General features: G+C 40.4%; 1 protein-coding gene across 1 annotated transcript in view; it reads right to left on the reverse strand.

Moving 5' to 3' along the window:
* Positions 1-17,975, reverse strand: part of kcnn3 (potassium intermediate/small conductance calcium-activated channel, subfamily N, member 3) — a 109,178-nt gene that overhangs the window by 20,849 nt on the left and 70,354 nt on the right. The window contains exons 4-6 of the mRNA XM_037676924.1: positions 16,870-16,991; positions 14,224-14,365; positions 3,655-3,765 (exon numbers count right to left, since the gene is read on the reverse strand). Of these exons, the coding sequence (XP_037532852.1) occupies positions 3,655-3,765; positions 14,224-14,365; positions 16,870-16,991 (375 nt within the window). The remainder of the gene's footprint in view (positions 1-3,654; positions 3,766-14,223; positions 14,366-16,869; positions 16,992-17,975) is intronic.

The following is a 17,975-nucleotide window of genomic DNA, read 5'->3' on the forward strand; positions in this document are numbered from 1 at the left end:
CATCCATCCATCCATCCATCCATCCATCCATCCATCCATCCATCCATATATGTGTGTGTGTAGTCCCCTAATAACTGTAGCTTCTTAAAGTGTTAGTGTAGATTAATTTTTTGGTCAACATTAAAGTTTGTTTTCGATAATGTGACAAAACTTTTGAGACTAAAGAGTGACAGCGGTGGATGTAGAGGACAGAGTGAGATGGAGGAGGACTCATCTTGGTGACCGCTGAAGAGGGAACAACCGAAAGAAAAAGATTTTCTATTCGTTAAAAAGGATAGTTTTTCTAAAGGAGGGGAAATCACATTAAAGTATTCTTCATTAAAATATGAAGTTTATTCATATTTCAGTTTAATCATTTATTTATTATAATATAAAATAAAATAAAAAGCTCGAGTGACAATTTGCACTAAATAGTTTCCTTAAGTTCAGGTTCTGACCCACTGCTCCACCTGCGTGTATCTCACATGTGATGGGTTAAATGCAGAGAACCATTGTATGGAAATGATGACAACACATAGCACTTTACTTTATTATTTTTTTCTTTCTTCTTCTTTCGGCTGCTCCCTTCTTCAGAGGTCGCCACAGCGAACTAAGTTGCACGAAGATTTGGCAAGTTTTTTTACGCCGGATGCCCTTCCTGACCACCGAGCTACCACAGCCCTCTGTGTGGAGCAGAGAGCTGCCATTTAGAGCGCTCGGGGGAGCAGGTGATGGGGGTTAAGAGCCTTGCTCAAGGGCCCAGAGTGGAGCAAATGAGGGTGGAGACAGGTGTGGGTGTTTCACCTATCCCACCCACATTTTTTGATGTTGTTGGTACCGGGAGTTGAATCGACGATCTTCCGATCACAGGCCCACCTTCTCTAACCTCTTCATCACCACTTCCTAACACATAGCACTTTACTTAACTTTACCAAATAACATCAGCAAAGACTTGTGAATATTGTTGTTCCAAATGCACAAATATTAATACCCCCCCCCCCCCCCAAAAAAAAGCAACAAAGAAAAAAAACATGAGTACAATGAAAGCTTAAGTATAAATGTACTCCCCTCCCCCCTCCAGCAATTTAGGATTGCTTTAATTTGATAACAATCATGACAAAAGTGAGTAGTGAGTAGTTTTCAGGTCTTTCTTGTAAATGAGTCCCTGCGGCTCAGTGGGATTAACCTGTATAAATAAAGGTTGAATGAATGATAAAGTAAAGTGAGCTCCCAACCCTAACTTTAAGAACCATAGAAGAAGAGCATTTGCTAATAGCAAAACAGAGACTCAAACAATGAGGAGACATTATGTGAAGACACTTTAGCTTGTCTCAAATTGTAACACCTCAAATTAGTGAGTGACAAACAATGACTGACAGATGGTTCAGCCAATCAGCTGACAAATATTGCCAAGATGCTGCCCTGTTCCAAACAGTCAACAAACGGCTTTCAAGACGGTTCTGCGCAGCTAACCATCTGGCACAACAGGTTTAATGACAATACCAACATGCTACAAGTGCATTATGAATGACTTAGATAACTCTTTGAGCAACCTCAGTTTGGAGGAATAGAGATTTTTTTCTGAAGGAGTGGATGGGCTGACAAGAGCCGGGTCAAAGACCAGAACAGCTTGCTGCTGTCTTAAAAACAACTCTAATCATTACATTTGTTTGTGCATTACATGGTCATTTGGTGGCCGGAGCCAGTTGTAGCACATCTGGTGCAGTCTGATGCCCCTTTGGAAGAAATATCATGATTTTTCGGCTGGAATAACTACGTAATGTAAAAATTATCAAAGTTTAAAGTTTTATAAAAATAACGCTCACAGGAACTACTATGAATTTTTGAGAATGCAGTTGTTTTAGGATGACAGCACTCCACTTTACTTACCTTACTCAGACTAGCTGCTAGCTCACCGATCCAGTCAGAATTAAACTTTGTTTCTCCAAACTGAGTTTGCTCAAAGTGCCACCTACAACAAGCGACATATTATTTGTTTAACTCCTTTGCCCAGAACTAGGCCTGTCGCGATAAACAATAAATCAATTAATTGCATGATAAATGAAAATCATCGACCTCATTTTCATTTATCAGCTTTATCGTTTCTTCGTGTCTCTCTCTTTCTACTGAAGACACTGGATGACAACAAAAGGCTCAACTCCGGTGCTCTTCAATAAAAAGTTTTTCTCTGCAAAAAGAAGCTGAGAACTTGTTTACTGATTTTTATTTTTATTAAAACTTTGTATAAAAAATAAATGCTAAAGAGCTCAAACTACACCGAGCGTCCGCCATTTTGAGAACCGAAGAGAGACAACCCATGTCACGTCAAGGGGCCTCCCTCCCGTTTTTCTTAAAGAGACACAATGCTCGCTCCCTCACTATCCATCCTTCGGTTAAAACTGTCTTATACTGCCATCTGGTGGTCAAAAAAGGTACTACACATAAAACAAATTGACAAACATTTCTTCTTAAATTTGACAAGAATTACTAATTATTTTTGAATTTCAAACAATATTATCATTTATCGGCAGCACGGTGGCACAACTGGTAGAGCTGCTGCGTCTCAGCAAGCAGGTCCCCGGTTCAAATCCCGGTCCGGAGGCCTTTCTGTGTGGAGTTTGCATGTTCCTACCGTGCATGCGTGGGTTTTCTCTAGTTACTCCGGTTTCCTCCACCAGACCAAAAACATGCATGTTAGTCTGATTGGTAACTCTAAATTGTCCCTAGATGAGAGTGGGAGAGTGAATGGTTGTTTGTCTCTATGTGTCCCTATGATGGACTTGCGACCTGTCCAGGGTGTACCCCGCCCCTCGCACAGTGATTGCTGGACATGGGCACCGGCGACCCCCGTGGCCCAAAATGGAAAAAGTGGGTAAAAGATAATGGATGGATGGATGGATTATGATTTATCGCAATAATTTCTGAGACAATTAATCGCCCAGCAAAATTGGTTATTGTGACAGGCCTACCCAGAACCCAACCTCAAAATATCTAAAATATTCCTTTAATAACCATTAATGATGTTAAATTTCAAGCTAAAATAAACTGTTGACCTGAGCATAGATGGCAAAGAAAAAACAAATGACCGCACAAAAAGAGCCTTTTCCAATAGATACCAGATATGTTCAGTTTATCGTTCGATCTCTCATCCATGTCCAAATTATTGATCCCCCTGCCCGCTCCGTCACCTAGATAACCTCGCTGCCATCATGTACCCTACATATTTGATATGGGAGCTATTTTTAAAACTTGGGTCTTTCAGCTGTATGAAAAATTGAAAAGGACTGAAGGAGGGAGGGAGTGAGAGACGAAGGGAAGGCGGCGGGGAGAGGCCAAGAAAAGGAGAGGATGGAGTGTGGCGGAAAGAGGGAGGGAGAGAAAGATTTACTGTAAGAGAGACAAATGTCAGAGGAAAGGGGAGGTGGAGGGACGGCCACGTGGGAGGAAAAAGATCGGAGACGGAAAGAAAAAGAGATGGTAAGTGAGGGAGCGGTACAAAGATGACCTTTTATTGCTTTCACTCAAATAACATGGCACTCTGTCACAACAAAGGCTGATGCAGGGATGTTATAGATGTGGAGTGTAACACTATAACAACTCCAGGTAAATCCTAAAACACCAAACCAAAACCAGCAAAAGCACCTCCGCTGCAGTGCAGCACACAGACATACGCACCCTCTTGGTGAGCTGGGTATCCATCATGAAGTTGTGCACATGTTTCTCGGCCTTGGTCAGCTCCAGCTTCCTGGCTACCACGGCAACCACCAGAGCGGTACAGCCCGCGCCCTGAGGAGAGGAGAACACAGAGGCAGTCAGATTACATCGATTACTTAAAAAAAAAAATTCTTCATACTGGGGCGTTAGCCCCGAAAAATGGAAGGATTGTAAGGGCAAACATGGGGACTGGAGCTGAATGACAGAAGGAGAAGTGAACAGGAGAGAGGAGAGGATTAGGAGGGATAGCACTGCTCCAGATTTCTCCCTGTTGAGAGGCAAGCCAAGTCTATTTTCACTTCCACTCCATCTGCTGTGTGATGCCTTCTATATTGCTTCTATATGTTGATAAAAACCATACCCCTTATAAATAAGAAAAAGGAGAAATCAAGGATTGACACCACCTACTTTCATTTAATTATATGCTGTCCGTCTGAATTACATGGTGTCAGTCGTCTCCTCTCACCGGAGACTCGAGGCCTGCAGGACGTGTAAAAGTGTAAAACACAGACAGGTCTGTCTGTATCCCAGCTCAACCCACGTGGGACATGTGGCGAATTCATTTGGGGATAGAGTGACAGCAGTCTCTCAACCAGAAAGACGTGCTTGAGAGGAGAAGAGGAGCAGGAACACAAGGAGGAAGACAGACTTAATTAACTTCCAGATTAGGCTGTGTTTCGAGCAGGGCTGCTGAGTGCTCACCAGTTCCTGTGAAGGGCGGCAAACAGCGGGAGGAGAGAACGAGAAGAAATGGAGGAAAAGATAAAGGGACTGAAGAGATATGGGTAAATAAAAACGGGGGAAGGAAGGAAACCTGGAGCGAGGTATGAATGCAGGGAGGCAAGGATGTGCGCACGCAATAGGAGGAGAGAAAGATGAAGGAGGAGGCAGTGTTAATGAGGTCACACGTCTCCTGATAGGCAATGAATTAAGACTAGGAGTGTTTAATGAAAGTGCACAAGTGTCTTCTTCGCTGCTTGTGCGTGCCCGCATCTCACAGGGGAGGGACGGAAGAAGAGGTATAAGACGAGAAGCGCCACTTGGAGTGTGCAACACTCCTGAGATGTGTAGGAAGCAGCCAGAAATCCGTGCACGCACTTTACAAGACAAGATGAGGTTTGCCAAAAATAAGTTTGGCTGGTTTCAGTGAGATGTAACACACAAACAGGCATTAGTGCCCACATCGATACACTCATCCACTTTGTGTTTATAAAAAAAACTATGAATAAAACATGATGAGAGCCAAAGGAAAACCCTTTAGAGCATTCATACATGTCTGCGCTTAAGGAAAAATAGCCCTCAATGAAACGAGCAGCAGCGGCAGCGTGGTGTGCATGTGCGTCCTCCGCGGTCAGGAACAGCAGGAGCCTGATTGGTCCATCAGGCAGCCTCTGTGTGTATGAGCGTTCACGTTTTAGAGATTTAGTGCATGTGTGTGTGTGTGTGTATGGGAGGTTATTTGTGTATGCGCCCGCATCCATTTGACTTCAACGGGGTTCCCCTCTGCAGTCTCCACGAGTGGCACGGCTCATGATGGCTGTGCTGCTGTGATTAGTTTTATACGCCAGTCGGGGTGTTTCCCTTGCTTTCTGCTGTACGGCACGGTCCTCTACCAAGCTGTCGGAAAAACGAGGAAACACCCTACTGTGCTTATTTAAGACATGCACACACTCAATGAAACTTTGATGGAGATATATGAGACAAGCTGAATGTTTCCTCAGCTTGAGAAAAGATATATTTGAGCATCTAAAGTCACTACGAGCTCAAAGTGTCTAAAAGTGAAATCCTCACTTTATTTTGAGTTCCCTTGGTTTGACGGATCTCATGGTTTCATCCACATACCAAAACATGTACCAGACTTGCCGCCATACACGTCGCACCGCCGTATAAGTCACATCAGTCCAAATATGTCTAATAAAGTGAGAAGAAAATAAAAACAACTAAATAAGTCGCTTCGTCGTATAAGTCGCATCTATTATGCGTCACTGCTGACCACCCGGAAACGTGGGCCGGTGTTGTGCCAAAAAAGCGATTGGCTGCCAAATGGCGGCCGCGGGAGCATGCACAGGAGGACTTTAACAATAATTTAACAAGATTAACACTTAAAAACAATTAGTTTGCTCGACATTATAGCAAAGGTGTGTCTCAGTTGAACTTTTCCTTAATAAATTCACTTTAACGGTCAAATCAGCTGCATTTCTCATGGGCGGCATGGCAAAATGCAGCTGATGTTTGCTCCATAAGTTCCAGAGCAAGATGAAGGAGGCTTGTATGGCAAGCCAAGTGTCTCATTAATAGCCACTTTTACCTATTAATGAGACACTTGGCTTGCCATATTAGTCAACCGCCCTCTAGTGGCTGAAAATGTTAGTGTACAATTTTTTCCTTGTCAGAATGAATGAAATCGTCAGATCTCAGACAAAAATTGGGTTATAAATGTGGGGAAAAAACATAAATAAGTCACTTTGCTGTATAAGTCGCAGGACATGCTAATTTATGCAAAAAGGTGCGACTTATACGGCGAAAAACACGGTATGTTAAATTGATTGGTAACTCTAAATTGTCTCTTGGTGTGGGTGAGTATGAACGATTGTCTCGCTTGTCTCTGTGTTTCTGTGATGGGGCTTGGAACGTGTCTAGGGTGCCCCCCCACCACACACACACACACACACACCCACCTCTCGTACAGTGACTGCTGGAGACAGGCACCAGCTCCCCACGACCCGGAAAGGAGAAGCGGATTAAGAAAAAGTACGTACAGACAGCTAAAAGATCACATTCAGTGGTTAATTCAGATTTGCAGGGAGACAATTTGACTCACTCTCATGCTTTGCAATCAACTGCAAAACCCTCTCAGTAATGATAAATCTCATTTAACGTCAGAAGAAAGCACAATCAAAATGTTCTACAAATGCTGCGCGCTCCGTTTTTACATTACTGATTGGAAATGTGACTTCTTGGTGCCATTTCTTCTCGTTTTTTTCCAACTATGAAGACGAAAAATTCAGCTCAATGCACAACTTTGACAGAAGCAGACAAGATTAGAAGTTTTTTTAAAAACAATAAATGTAGTATTGCTTGAAGGTAGCCACTTCGTATGCCAAAGTTTTAATTGAAGATCTTGTGTGAGCTGTTGGTGATTAAAATAAGTGTTGGGGATGACTCTCGGCAACTACCTCACCAAATATTAGCTTAATTTTTTCAAAACAAAGTTAGATGTAGGTATTCTTAAGTTTGCAAAGGTTAGTTAGCTGTGGTGGCCATTATGAATGGGACTGACTCCAAATGTCACTCAGCGGGAAGATACACAATCCCTCCAGTGTGTTCTGGGTCTTCCTCTGGGCCACCAGTCACCAGAGGTCACTGTAAAAACAACTATAGTGACTGTAAAGCCCACATTTCTCAGCTTTCAGAAACTTTCAGTTTGGGCTATCAGAAAAATTCCATATTAAAGTTACGGTGATGCAAACTGAGCTTGTAAAAAATAAATTAAAAATAACAAGTCAGCGGCAACACGCTCGGAATAAAAGATAAACATTTTGTTGTTGGAGTTCAGGTATGTTTATTCATTGATTCAGCCACCAACCATCATTTATTAGGTTGAAGATCTTTGCTTATTGGATTAAATATTGCTTGAGGGATTGTGTGTGTTTGTATTTGATACTTTGTAAGATTTATTGTTCAAGGTTATTTATTGTCATTCGCATCAAATGTGGTACATGAGCTAGAATAAAATTGTGTTCAGTGTCAGCAGTTCCAACCCTTATTACGTTGTGAGGACCCTCTGCTCCTTATGAGGCTGAAAGCCCAGGCCCTATAAGAAGCAGTGCCGTTTATGGGTTAGGGTTAGGACTAAGGTGTGAATGAATGGGTCAGGGTTAGACAAAAAAAAAAAGAAAAAAAAAAAAGAATGGAATCTATTTTGGCAATATATTTTTGATACCCCCTCTGGGATATGTGGAAAAACTGCATCCATCACCGTTCATACTGTTCAGGGTGGTACCTCCCTGTGGATACGTCCTTCAGCAAGTATGAGAAGGATGCGATTGCTTTTGGCTCTCATCTGGCCAGAAGACTGGTTTTGTGTAATTGGAAGGACCCACCCCCCAGCATATGTACATTGGATAAGAGAAGTGATGTATTATATCCATCTAGAACAAACAAGATATCCCCTGAAGGGTTCTGTTAAAAGATTTGGGGACACTTGGCAGCCTTTTATGTTGTATGTGGAAAACTTGTCTGTGTAATTCATTTTAATTCATTTATGTATTTGTGACTGATCCAGTGTGGGAAGGAAGAGGCGAGAGGTTTTTTTTTTGTTTTATGTTCTTTGTGTTTTGTACGCTCAAAGAGAAAAATTAATAAAAAGACTTTGATTAAAAAAAAAAAAAAAAAAGAATGGAAGTCAATGGAAAGTCCCTGTAAATATAGAAAAACCTACTCTCTGTGTGTGTGTGTGTGTGTGTGTGGTGATGGGGGTAATTTAAATGCACAAAGGTTCCAGTACAAGTAAACGATCTAATCTTTAGTTGCTGTGACCATCATTAATGGACAAATGGCGATTCATGGTTTGTAGACACAGATGTGGCGTTTGCATCGTTTTTATGTCTATATTCTGATTTACCTCATTTTGTATTTTGCTTGGTGTGTTACCTGTTGTTTTGTCTGTACAGCACTTTGGTTGGCCTTGTAGCTGTTTTAAGTGCTTTATAAATAAAGTGGTATGGTATGGTTTGAGGGGAAGCTCATAGTTTCTATTTGTTTGTGTACTTGTTAATTTTTACCTACCTGGTAGGTTTCTCAGGTGCTCCGGTGACCCCCCCTGGATCTTAGCCAGCACTGATGCAGCCACAACTCAGTTAATTTAAACTAATCATGAATGGATTCTGAGGTAAACGTGTCATTAAAGTGTTAAATGTGCTGCTTTCACTGGCATGTACCATATTTTCCGCCATACATGTCGCACCTCTGTATAAGTCGCATCAGTACCAATGTCTCTAATAAAGTGGAAAAATCCATAAATACGTCACTTCGCCATATATGTCGCATCTATTATGCGTCACCATTGACCACCCGGGAATGTGGGCCAGTGCTGTGCCAAAAATCGATGAGCTGCCAAATGGCAGCCGCGGGAGCATGCACGGGAGGACTTTAACAAGAGTTTAACAAGATTAACACTTAAAACAATTATTTGTTTGCTAGAATTTATAGTAAAGGTGTGTCTCAGTTTAACGTTTCCTTAATAAATGTACTTTAATGGTCAAATTAGCTGTATTTCACCGGGGCGGCACAGCGAAATGAAGCCGATTTGATGGGTGCTCCAAGCGAGCTGGACGAAGGTGGCAGCTATGGCAAGCCGATTGTGTCAGTAATAGCCCCTTTTTACCTAATACATGACACAACGGCATGCCATACTACTTGAGTGCCATCTAGTGTCTGTAAATGGTAGCGTTCAATATTTTCAGTCAGAATGAATGAAAACGGTCATGTCTGAGCCAAAGATTGGTTCATAAATATAAAAAAAAAAAAATCCATAAATATGTTGCTTTGGCGTAAAAGTCACAGGGCATGCAAATTATGCACAAAACCACGACTTATAGGGCAAAAAATACGGTATGTTGCTGACAAAGGAATTAAGAAGCACTTGTACATGTGTAAGAGAAATGCATTACTTGATAGATTTTCAGCCTTTTTCATGTCTCAATATAAAAAGAAATAGCTTGCTGTTTCCACAGCACCATATAGCATTTTATTCTACCACCATTCGCCCTCTGACAACACACAACCGCCCACGTGCACACACTCCAACACCTGTAACACCCCCAGGTAACACTGGGACAGTGGTATATTCCTTCATCTGTTGTCATAGTAACATCAGTGAGGATTTCTCACAAAACCTCATCACATTAATTCTCAAACAAGAAAAAAAAACAACAAAATACATCCTGTTTCCTGTTACCGACCTGTCATATCAGCACTCGGTTCGCTCTGTGCTCAGTTGTGCATAAATTACATCTTTTTCTATCTGCCAGCATCCCCGCTCCCCCCTCTGACGCTCAACAAAAATAAAACACTCTGAGGAGCGTGTGTTTGTGTGGATGACAGTAGAGGAGAGTGTGTGTGGGCTTACAGAGAGTCTGTGTCAAGTTCGGTGTCAGCTGTGTGTGTGTGTGTGTGTGTGTGTGTGTGCGGTCTGTAGAAGCGGGCTTGGGACTAACTGTATCTACCCTCCTGTTTTATGTCTGTCGTACATGTGTATCTGTGTTACTGTAAGAGTTTTACTCGAGCTCAAACATCTCTTGGATGATGATTCACCGTCCAAATGAGGTGTGTGTATCTGTGTGTGTTTGCTCACACACTTAATGGACCACAAAGCGGTAGGTGAGTTGGCAAACACAGAGAGAGAGGTTGGAAACGAGCAGAGTTTTTGGAGCGGTGAGCATGCACCTGAAGCCAGATGAACATCTTTAAAGTTTACACAGTGGAAAACGTTATTAAAACATGGGAATAGGTTGTTTATTTTATTTTTTTTTATTTTATTTTTTTTAGGACAGAGGCATTTCCTCCCCAATCAGTCTTTTATTAAACTGAACCCTGAAGCATCTCTGAATTGGCTTTTATACAGTTTGTACAGGATTAATTTACTGATTTTGGATGAATGCAACACATTCAGGTGATTCTATCGTTTCTTGAAGTCACATCCCAGATCCCTGCCCCACTGTGCTGTCATCCACTCCCCCCCCCCCCCCCCCCCCCCATTGATAGAGGCACAAAAAGGACTTAAAAAAAAAAGGAGAGTCTAAAAGTCAGGAGAAGTGTAGCAGCTTGGTGACCTTAGAAACAAACCCTCAGGAGGATTACGTGATGGCAATTACAGACATGGAGAAAGGACCGCCTTATCGCAGGAACTTATCTTCAGGATTGTGTCAATGAGCTTTTTGTTTATTTGTTTACTCGGTGTGCTAGTGGGAACATGTGTCAATTCCGAGCAAACTCCTATGGGAACAGACTAAAACGTTACACTGTTACATAGATGTCTCTGCAAACACAAGCAGAGTCAGCAGCAGCTAGCTATAGCATGTATAATGCCCCAAATTAAAAACAATTTCTGCCAGAAATGCTGCGTAATGCAAAACTGACAGAGATGTAAATGTTTATAACTCCTGCAAACTGCTATGAATAGTTTTAGATTTAAAAGGCATCAGTCCACCAGTGCTCAGAGAAGTGTAGTTGTGAGCTCATCGGTGCAGTCAGAACTGATTTCTTTGTTCAGACAGAGGTTGTCTGAAGAGCTGTCTGCAACAGGTAAGATATTAATTGGTCATATCATTCAACAGAGCCCCAATTTAAATATCTGAACCATCCTATGAGTTTTGAAACAAAAACAACTGGACTTCATAAAAAAAAAAGAAAAATGTAACTTAGTATTTTTCAGTTGGAACTGAGGAAGCTCCTTGAATGAGAAGAAAATTATCTTCAGCCAACAAGAAAAGAAGTCCAGTTGTTTATGTGTGAATGTTTATGAAGCATTCACACTGATCAGTTTTGCTTTCGTACGTTTTTCTGCATCTTTTTCGTTCCACAGTTTTTGTGCCATTTCAACAAATCATAAATCAAAACGTTCAGCTCTTTCAGGACAATCCTGCTTTGACTTTTGGTTTTGGTGCAACTTTAGCTTTTTGAAATATTTAACCTTTTCTAACATTGTTTTCGTCATAGAATATGAACTGAGCTCATTTTACATCCTTCATATCTTTAGATCCGTTTACAACCTTTTACTGCTCCTTTCACGTTTTGTTCCTGTTCAGCTTCTTTCAGCTTCCTTGTACAAATTTAAACCTTTTTTCAGCTACTTTCAGTTTTTTTTTTTTTCATCTTTTTTGCCCTCCTTTCAGATTATTTTTGTTAACTAAAACATTTTTGTGTTTCTTCTAACTTCTTTTTGTTAATTTCAGCTGACTACACTCCTTTCAGCGTATTTATGCAAGTTTCAGCCTTTTCTGTTATTTCAGCTACCATTGAACTGTTTTTATGCTAATTTTAGCTTTTTTGGTTAATTCCACATTTTTTCCATTCATTTAAACTTTTTTCAGCCTAGTTCAGCAAAATGTGTTCTCTCCAAGCTCCTTTCTGATATTTTTAGCTACTTTTCAGCTGTTTATTTTCTTCTCCAATTTCTGCTTTTTTCAGATTATTTCCCCTTTCTTGTGTTCATTTCTGCTTCTTTCAGCCTTGCTGGGCAAATGTGTTCTTTCTGCTTTCTTATGCTAAATTAAGCTTCTTCTATCTTTTCAGCTATGCTTTTAGAATTTTTAAGCTAATTTCAGATGTTTTAAGATACATTTGAGCTTTTGTGGTAATTTCTGCTGCTTTCAACCTAATTAACTTTTCTCTGCAAGTTTAAGCTTGTTATGCTTCTTTCAAGTTATTTCTACTATTTCAGCTACTATTTAGCATTTTTATAATGCTAGTTTAATCTTTTTAAGCTAATTCCACATTTTTGCGACTCATTTCAGCTCTTTTTGCTTCCTTCTGGTAGTTTATGCTTCTTTAACTCCTTTCAGTTACTTTTCAGCTACTTTTTGCTAATTTCATCCATTTTCCCAATTTTTATCCTAATTTATACTTATTCAAATCTACTTCAGTAAATATGTGTCCTTTCTGCTTTCTCCTACTAACTTTGAACATTCGCACTGCATTTTCACAGGAAATGCGATTTGTGTAGTTTTAAAACCTTTACTACTCCTGCAGAGTCCTGGATGGTTGAAGATCTCCCAGTGGTCCTCAGTCCTGGTTTTCGAGGGCCACTGTGCTGCATGTTTTAGTTATTTCCTGCTCTTCAGCAGGTCTTCCAAGCTCTGCAGAATCCTGTTAATCGCTCATTCATTCACATCAGGTGAGTTGAAGCAGAGAAACATCTAAAACGTGCAGGAGAGTGGCCCTCGAGGGCCAAGATTGAGGGCCACTGAGCTACACTAATGACACAAAATATCCCTTTAAGTACTAAAGTATTTGTTGGCCCTTTTTTCACTGTTGCTAAGCTTGTTAGCTGTGAAAAGTGACAACTAGATTACTGTAAAAATAACCAAAGTAACTAATGAAAAGTCAGGAAAAATACAGATATTTAACTAGAAGCAGGGGCAGCACGGTGGCGCAACTGGTAGAGCTGCTGCCTCTCAGCGAGCAGGTCCTTGGTTCAAACCCCGGCCCAGGGGCCTTTCTGGGGGGAGTTTGCATGTTCTCTCCGTGCATGCGTGGGTTTTCTCCGGGTACTCCGGTTTCCTCCCACAGACCAAAAACATGCATGTTAGGCTGATTGGTAACTCTAAATTGTCCCTAGGTGTGAATGAGAGTGAATGGTTGTTTGTCTCTATGTGTCCCTGTGATGGACTTGCGACCTGTCCAGGGTGTACCCCGCCCCTCGCACAGTGATTGCTGGACATGGGCACCAGCGACCCCGTGACCCAAAATGGAATAAGCGGGTAAAGATAATGGATGGATGGATGGAACTAGAAGCAGCTTTTGTGCTCATTTGGGCTTAACTTTTTACTTTTAGCGACATTTGGGTTGGGTTTTAGATTTGGCTTCCATAATACTTTCACATTTTTTACATTTGTTTCTTTCCCACATGTTATATGTAATAAAACATGGTAACGTCATAGAAAAGTTATGATAGGGACACTTCACTACATGTGCTGAATCCCAGTTTTAATGGAGAAGCGAAACAATTTTTTTCTTGTTGCCACTTTTTAAAAGTTTTATTTTAGCTTTTAAAAAAAATCTCTACAAATTATATTCTGTTTGTGAACCACCAGCCACCTAAGAACAATGTTCCTGGATAACATGCCATATTTGTGTTTTTTAAATTTTAAATAAAGAAAATACATAGATTTCCCACGTGCGATTTATTTGAACTGGCTTGACTAAAATCTATTTTTCCTGCATTCTATAAACAGCAGAAGCCAGAAGAAAGGATCTGAACATGACAGTTGAACAAAAGGGACAGCAAATATGACAAACACTGAAAAGCAAACAGGGAAACTAAGAATGACAGAAGTTGGAGAAGGGGAGATTACCGGTGAAGTAAATAGCAAAGAAGTGAGCAGCTTAAACACTAATACTAGCAGATGGGTGATAGATAAAAATAAACACGTGGTTTCAGGACAGGATAGAAGAACAGACAAGACTAAGAAGCAGAAAGTGATGAAAGAAGAATATTAAAGACTGATGGAGATGGTGAGAAACGGAGTGGGAGGACATGGCGCTCTGAAAGGTAGGACCTTCATTATGCAATAGGAACAGAAAAGGGAATAACACGCACAAACCACTAACGTGCTCCTGTTTGCACGCCTACTCGACCAAAACACACAGGGACACAGATGCGGCTAATTCAGAGAAGACTGCCCAAATTACACGAGGCAGGATGTGTCTCGAAAACGACAGCCGGCTCTCTAATCTGCTGACCTTTGCACGGGGCGAGGACGGAGCCTCGGGGAGAGTGCGAGGGACGCAGAAACAAAATGTACTGACCATGATGCCTGTGAGCAGGCACACGCCTTTGCCACAGTAGGTGTGAGGAACCATGTCTCCGTAGCCGATGGAGAGGAAAGTGATAGAGATGAGCCACATGGCACCCAGGAAGTTACTGGTCACATCTTGAGCATCATGGTACCTACAAAGAACCCCACCAACCCAGTACAGAGAAAATAAAGTCAGCCAGTAGTAAAAGCATGAAAATAATAATAACTAGAGAAACTACATTTCCTGTGAAAATGCAGTGTGAATGTTTATTGCAGAAAAACTTGCTGAAAAACAGCTGGAACAGCTTAAACATGCTGAAATGTAGCAAAATGTTAGAACAAGCCTAAGTTAGCAGAAGAAAGCAGAAAGAACATACATTTGCTGAACTTGGTTAGATAAACAGAAATGAACACAAAAATCTGTAAATTAGCTAAAAAAAAAAAGCTGAAATTAGCAAAAATAGCTGAAATGGCAGAAATAAATTACCAGCAGGAAGTGAAAGGAGCTGAAATAAGCTTAAAAAATGTGGAATTAGATTAAGCTAAAGTTAGCACAAAAACTGTTAAATACAGTAGTAGCTGAAATAGCAGAAAAAGCTGAAACAAGCAGAAATAAGCTGAAAGGAGCATAAGCAGCTGAAATGAGCAGAAATAAGTTAATTAGGCTGAAAGTAGCAGAAATTACCACGAAAAACATGAATTTATCTGAAAACAGATTAAATTAGCTATAAAATGTTAAAAACTATCTGAAAAGGTAAAAAAAGCTTAAATTAGAAGAAGAATGAAAATATCTCTGTCCCATTAAGGCTGAAAGAAGCAAAAATGGCCACAAGAAAATGGAAATTATCTGGAAAAAGCTGAAATTAGCGGAAGAAGCAACTGAAAAGTAGCTAAAAAAGCATAAAGAAGCTTAAATTAACAGAAGGAATGGAGAGAGCACTTTTTTTTCTGAATCAGGCTGAAAAAGGTTGAAATTACTGCAAAAAATGGAATTAGCTGAAAAAACTAAAATTAACATAAAGACAGCTAAATAGTAGTTGAAATAGCAGAAACAGCTGAAACTTGCAAAAACAAGCTGCAACGAGTATAACAAGGTGAAATTAGCTGAAAGTAGCTAAAAAAGTTTACATTTGCACAAGGAAGCAGAAAGAAGCCAAAGCAGAACAAAATAAAGGAGCAGTGAAAGGTTGTAAACAGATCTAAAGATTTGAAGGAGGTAAAATGAGCCGAATTCATTTCCTATGAGAGTAAAAAATGTCAAAATGGATCACAATAGTGTGAATGCTTCATAAGCGTTCAGACAAGAATAATAGAAAACACGACAGGCCGAGTAGTTCTGTCTGCAGACGTGGGAGTCCAAACAAACTGAAACACTAAACACGTGTTTTACATTTCTGCCTGATCCGAACACGACTGTAGCTCTTCCCTGCATCACTCCTGCCCTACGCGCAACACTGTTACCATAGAAACCAAACTCAGTACAGACGAGAAACAAAGTCTTTTAAAACATAAAAAATAAAAAAAGCTATTCACTAAAAAAAAAAATCAAAATGTAGCCTTGAGAGTTTACAGTAAATACAGTGGTGCTGGGTCTTTACTCTCCTCATAAAGACACTGAGCTCCAAAAGTTTTACACTCACACTTCATTTCAAAGTTATTTTTAATAGCTTATTACTGTATTTATTTTTAATCATGTTTGGTTTGTAGAGGAATTGCCAGCAAAAGCTGCTTGGAGCCACTCCTTTAGGCAGTAATGATGTTTAATCAATCTTATTAATCAGCTGACATTTTCCTTTATCCTTCCAGATTATCTGCAGGAAGCAGCGAAACACACCAGGAGTGAGTCACATCGTGCTTTCCACATGACAAAACATCAATAACAACTTGTAAAATTATATCATCAGCCTTAAATATAACAGAACAATGAGGTTACTGGTTTACAGGGAGACATAATGCATGTCTGCTGGATTAGTTGACAGTTATCAGCAGCTGGCACATCTGCACGTTTTGTCTTAACTTACTGTTAAAAATCAAATATGGATATTTTTTAACATTAGATCTTTTGCCTGAAAAGAAACTCTTAAAATGTGTTTACATCAATATTCTTATAGCTACACACCACTATGATGTAACATTGCTATGAAGAGGGATAAGTCATGTTTATTTCTGTATTTTTTATTTTAATTTAATTTTAATTTTGTAGATTTTAGGTACACATGTGCACTAATCATGATGTGCCCCACCTGTGAGGTGGATGGATTATCTCCACAAAAAAAAAAAAAGTGCTCACTAACAGATTTGCACACGTTTGTGAAAAATATTCAAGAGAGAAAAGTCTATTGTGTACAAAGAAAAAAGTTTCAGGTCTTTGAGTTCCGTTCATGAAAAATGGGAACAATAACGAAAGTGTTGCGCTTAAATTTTTCGTTCGGTGTAATGATTAGCACTTTTTTGTATGAAGTAAAAAAAATGCATCAAAACTTCTGACTGAATCAAATTAAATGTTTGACTAATAAAAAAAGTTTCAACAATTAAAGTTTAAAGATGGAGTATACCATTTTGGTTAACGTAATTGCTCCATTATATTCCTAATGAAACTGCTGTGGCCTAACGAACAGGAAACACACACTCGGGTGTGTGTAACGTGTGCACTGACCTCTCACACACTCGTACGGTCCACGCAGCGATGATCCACAGAGAGATGCTGAAGACCAGCAGCACCGTCCCGGGACAGATGGTCATGAGGGTTTTCATTACAAACCGTGTGTTAAAATGAACCTGAAAGCACACACACAAAATGATAAATATCACTTTATTTATAGAGCACTTAAAACAGCAACAAGGCCATCCAAAGTGCTGTACAGCAGAAACAAAACAAGAAAAGGATTCAGGATAAAATACATAGATCCAAATGGAAAAAGACAAGAACTAAATGGCTAACACTGTAGAATACAGACACGTTAAAAACAAATCACACAGTGTCAAAAGCCTGGGAATAAAAGTGGGTTTTAAAGTGAGACTTAAAAACAGTGAGAGGGAGGGGTCTGTCTGACATGCAGTGGTAACTCATTCCACAGTCTTGGACCTGCAACAGAGAAGACCCTGTCACCTCTGAGCTTAAAACGAGTTCCTGGAACCAATAGAAGCTTATGGTCCGCTGACTTGAGAGAGCGCTGTGGGACATATGGCTGCAGCAGATCAGTGAGATAAGAGGGGGCAGAACTGTGCAGAGATTTAAAAACCATCAAAATTTGAACTGAATTCAAAAGTGAACCGGGAGCCAGTGAAGGGATGCCAGAACTGGTGTAATGTGCTCTCTTTTGCCTGTAAGGGTTAAAAATCAGGCTGCAGCATTTTGGACCAGTTGCAGTTGTGCGATGGAGGTCTGACTGATTCCAAACAGAAGCGCATTGCAGTAATGGAGCCTGGATGTTATGAAAGCATGTATTAGTCTCAAGGTTATTTTTGGACAGTATGACCTTCAACTTATACAGTTTAAATTCATTCAACCTTTATTTATACAGGTTAATCCCATTGAGCCTCGATGACTCATTTCCAAGAGAGACCTGGATGACACTGTACTGCTCACAGCATCACTGCAAACCTCCAGATCTTCAGCAGGAACTCTGTTTTCCACTCAGACCAGAAGGTTTATTAATTAGTCCTTTGATAGCAGCAGCACTCAGAGATTCTTGTCGTATGTGGAGACCAGATCAGGTCTCGACCTCTGACTTGGGTCGAGCTACACAGTGTCTCTGAGTA

Source organism: Nematolebias whitei, chromosome 5, assembly GCF_014905685.2.
Source record: "Nematolebias whitei isolate Nwh7 chromosome 5, NemWhi1, whole genome shotgun sequence".
In the NCBI taxonomy this organism is placed as follows: Eukaryota; Metazoa; Chordata; class Actinopteri; order Cyprinodontiformes; family Rivulidae; genus Nematolebias; species Nematolebias whitei.